The sequence below is a fragment of the Acanthamoeba castellanii genome, assembly GCF_000313135.1.
Source record: "Acanthamoeba castellanii str. Neff unplaced genomic scaffold scf7180000084769, whole genome shotgun sequence".
Classification (NCBI taxonomy): domain Eukaryota; phylum Discosea; order Longamoebia; family Acanthamoebidae; genus Acanthamoeba; species Acanthamoeba castellanii.
Window position 1 is genome coordinate 1 of NW_004457268.1, and position 4,201 is coordinate 4,201.

General features: G+C 53.9%; 3 protein-coding genes across 3 annotated transcripts; all 3 read left to right on the plus strand.

The window, feature by feature from the left end:
• Window positions 1-24: 24 nt before the first annotated feature.
• On the plus strand, window positions 25-1,833 carry ACA1_256230 (phosphatidylinositol Nacetylglucosaminyltransferase subunit c, putative; the record flags this gene model as incomplete). Its single annotated transcript, XM_004333460.1, has 8 exons — window positions 25-189; window positions 357-453; window positions 551-617; window positions 703-839; window positions 935-1,121; window positions 1,247-1,394; window positions 1,518-1,684; window positions 1,764-1,833. Coding segments are annotated over 8 exons (1,038 nt in total), but the record flags the coding sequence as incomplete, so codon positions are not given.
• A 1,162-nt stretch (window positions 1,834-2,995) lies between these two features.
• Window positions 2,996-3,585, plus strand: ACA1_256240 (uncharacterized protein; the record flags this gene model as incomplete). Its single annotated transcript, XM_004333461.1, has 3 exons — window positions 2,996-3,229; window positions 3,303-3,407; window positions 3,478-3,585. The coding sequence occupies 3 exons, from the start codon at window positions 2,996-2,998 to the stop codon at window positions 3,583-3,585; spliced, it is 447 nt and encodes a 148-aa protein (XP_004333509.1).
• Window positions 3,586-3,715: 130 nt separating this feature from the next.
• ACA1_256250 (uncharacterized protein) lies at window positions 3,716-4,201 on the plus strand (the record flags this gene model as incomplete). The annotated part of the gene is made up of 2 exons (XM_004333462.1): window positions 3,716-3,762; window positions 3,871-4,201. Coding segments are annotated over 2 exons (378 nt in total), but the record flags the coding sequence as incomplete, so codon positions are not given.

Here is a 4,201-nt window from a genome sequence, read left to right on the forward strand (position 1 = left end):
AAGAAGGGGCAGCACGGCAGAGGTGACCGCACAACAAAGGAAGACGTGTACGAGCGATTTCGGCAGGTGGCTGCGGGGCACCAGGCCGCAGCGCCAGCAATCCACCTGTACTGCCCCTGGGACGGCCACAAGTTCGTGCGCGATGAGACCTCCTGCCCTGAATGCTCCACCCCACGCGGCACCACCAACGTACGTTGATTTACATTTTTAATTCTAATATGCTGAATTTTTAATTATTTGGCAAATAATAATCCTAATTATCAGAGATAAATAATAATGATATATAATTAAATATTAAATTAAATTATCATCATAATTGGAAATTATAACGGAAAAAACACCAGTACGCGGGGCAGGGCAAAGCGCCGTGGAGGAAGGTGCTGTACGAGGACCAGCCCTACGAGGACAACTACACGCACAAGCCCACGTTCCTGATCGGAATGATCACCAACGGTCTGCCAGCTGCGCCATTGTGCCAAGTATTTCTTGCTGACTGACCTTCTGCGCAACACACACACACACGCACTCGCACTCGCACTCGCACCCACAGCAAACAAGCGGGAATATGATACGGTGATGCTCATCATCGATTCGGCGGCCGTCACAGCGCAGATAAGGTTCAGTCCCCAAATTCTCGTATCTTTTGGGGGAATGAATGCCTCGTACGACCATGACTGAACTGACCGACTCACGCTCCACCAGCATCATCGCGCTCTTCATTTTGATGTTCATTGCGATCTACAACGAGTCCGTGTCGCTTCAGTTCACCCTGGCCGGAGAGGCCCTCCTTCTCATCGCCGGCTTTGTCCTGCGACGCATGATCGATCCACGCTTCACTGGTACGCTTCGGCCATGCGTGTGTTGTGTATCGCACGCGCGCTCCTCACTGAAGACACACGCTCACTGCAAACCGCACACGCGCAACACACAACAGAGAAGTATTTGCTGCGCGGGGTGCGAAGTCTCGTGGTGCTGGTGTGCACGCTATTCGGTCTGTCGCCCGTGCTCAAGACGCTCGTCGAGTCCGTGAGCAATGACACCATCTGGGCGCTCACCATCTTCTTCTTCGTCCTCCACCTGGCCTTCGCCGATTACTCCTACCTCCAGGGCAACGCCGAACGGTACACTTATTTTTTTAATATTTATTATATTTATTATATTATTTTTTTATATTTATTATATTTTTACAGATTTTAGTAATTGTCGGAAGATGGCATTCACGCTGACGCAAATCTCCGGAGGGCAGGATGAGCGCTCCGGTGTCCCTGAATGCGGCGATCTTCGCGTCAGTGCTCCTGGGGTCGCGCCTGTCGGGCAGCATGCAGGTCTTCACCCTGCTCTGCTTCGCCGTGCTGATCTTCGCTCTCTTTCCCATGATACGCCATCACGTCAAGGTACTTGTCTCCCTTCTTTGATTACATAGCCTGTGCTGCAGCTTTCCTACCGTTCAGTGAGCTCACTCCCTCGTGCGTGCGTGCGTGCGGTGTGTGCGATTCTGCGTGTGCGCACACATACAGCGAAAATCTCTGCGCTTGCACCTCTGGCTCACGTGGGGCATGGTAGCGATAGTGACCGTGTGCCTGTTCAATGTCTATCCGCTGGTGGCCTACGCCTACACGTCGACCATCGTCTTCACCACCTTCATCTGTCCGATGTGGCTCAAGTGGATGCAGCGCTACAAATAGTGCGCCTCCCCCTCATTTTGATTGACTCTCCAAGCAGGGGTCTGACCACGTCGCGCGTGTCGTGTCGTACGTGTGCAGTGAGATCAACGGCCCATGGGACGAGGCCGTGCCCGCGGTGGAGAACAGGTCTGACCTTCAGTCCTCCTGAGCCATGTGGCGCCACGCACTACACTTACAATCTCGCTTGGTTTGACCTAGTTTTTTGTGTAGACAGATTAAACAAGTAAATAAATAACTATCACAAATAATGGATGTTACCTCGCTCACAGCTGCAGTGTCGACGGCCGCGTTGGGGGGGGGGTGGACAGCACTGATGATTGCAGTAAGCTTGTGCTTGAGTGGTGGAGCCAGTGGGTGCGCACACTCCCCACATCTCACAGCGAGAAGACGTGGAGCGTGCGCACGCACGGGATCCAACACATGCACGTCTAGCTTGCTGCGACCACCAGTGCTGTCCACCTGGCCTTGGGCGTGCTTGTAGGACGAGTGTCGTTGCTTCGGTGGCGGGTGTGGTGTGTGCGTGTGTCTGCGAGTGTGACAAGTGCCATGGCGTGCGCGTGCCTGTGGTAAGCTTACCCATGCGCGTACACGCGTGAGAGTGTGAAAGGGAGTAAAGATAAAATGACAAATGAACGAGTCCACACTCCCCATATATGTCTACACGGAGGCTTGACCGGTCGGGGAGCGAGAGGGTGACCTCCAGGGAATATTCACTTGGCTTTGTGCAACCTCAGTTCCACTTCCAGAACGCAGAACACATTGCTATCTGCCCAGGTGAGGTGCACATGAACTTCTGACTTCCCCCTGGTGAAGATATATCCATATCATATGCATCTCTATCTCCTTCTGGTCAACCTCAACTCCTGGTTGGCCATTTTTATATTTTTATCTCCTATCTAAGCCCAGTATCTCCACCTCACTAAAGCAACCAACAGCTATTGTTCCTTCTCTGTACTTTCCCATGTTTTCTGCCAAAATGTCGCACGGGGCATTCTAACTATGCGCACATGCTGAGTCAGCTGGGGCATCATCTTGCGTTCTGCGAGCCACCCCAGAAAAGATAGTCAGCCAAATGTTCTCCTTCTACGCTTGGCGGAGCTTGCCGTTTTATCTGCTGTTGAAGCAATCCACCACCACCTGCTGTATTGGGTCTTGTTTGCAAGCACGCGCAGGGATCAGTTTCGCCGCGTTGACTGGCGCGGAATCTATTTTCTCTTTTCCCTGTGTTTTCTTTTCTTTTCTTGCCACGAGGTTGTCCTTTTCAATAATTATTGAAGTGAAAGGGCCGTTTTTTCTTGTGTTTGCGGACGATGGACAGCGCAGGAGTGAAGGAGGACTCAACTGACCCTTGGCCCAAGCCGGCCAAATTGCCACGACGTGGCACGTCTCTTTGTGGGGTGGTCCTGGCGGAGGCTACATGCGAGCGGTCCGATGACCAGTTGGCGCTGTCCCTGGCTGATATGGCTGCACGCGCCCAGCAGCTTCTGTTCGGCAGGCCAGTCCTGTTGGCCATGGGCCTGCCCTGCTCCGGGCTGAGAGCTTTCGTACCCTGCCCTCCGGGCCGCTTTCGCTGTCGTTTTCGTTTTTTGCAGTTTTAATTGGTGACGTGGCCAACAGTGGAAGGTGGAGCACATCAAGAGAGAGCAAGAAAATGGTTGGAAACCGGTCGAGTCGTGGGACAGTATACCTGCCATGCACGACCACTTCTGCGCCCGGCTCAAGGTGGCCATTTTATTCTCGGCAGTGTTCCCTTCTTCATAGCTCTGATGCCTCTGAGCCTCGCATTCCCTAGGAAGCGGCAAAGTCGCTGGGTTGTGCTGTCCAGTGGGATCGCACCTTCAAGACCAACTCAGATCCCCTCTACTGTTCCTTCGTGCGCTGGCAGGTTCGTGTCAGATGAGCTCACCCGACTCCTGGTCACATGAAGAGCTTCGTAACTGTTGTAGCTGATGATGCCCTTATCATCTCCCTACCTCGCCAAGATGCGGTTGCTCCACGAGCAAGGGCGAGTTGGGCGGTGCCAACGCCCAATGGTCTATCATGTCGGCCGGGGCAAGATCGTCCCCATCTACGACAGGTACAGCCCAACAGCACGACGAACTACACACGACACGACACACACGGCATGGCTTGCACAACACACATGAAACACGGTGCATTGTTCTCATACCAACCTTTCGCTCAGAGGCTTCGTGGGGGGTCCCGCTACAAGGTTCAAGGAGGGAATACCTTGGGTTTCCACCCACATTGCGATCAGGCAGGAGCTCCTGCTTCTTGAGGAAGATGGCACCCACCCTCTTCCATCATCGGCATTATCACGACTGCGAGCCTTGCTCGACCGCCACACCAAGATCTACGTGGTGAGTCTGTGCCACAAGCACCTCGTGGAGCTGGTCTTCCGGCAAACGGGCTGCGCCATCAACCAGGAGTCGGACCTGGGCGCCTACCTCGTGCTGGGCCGACGTCTGCACCATCGCCATCAACGCGCGGACGAACACGATGGCGACCGGTGGGTG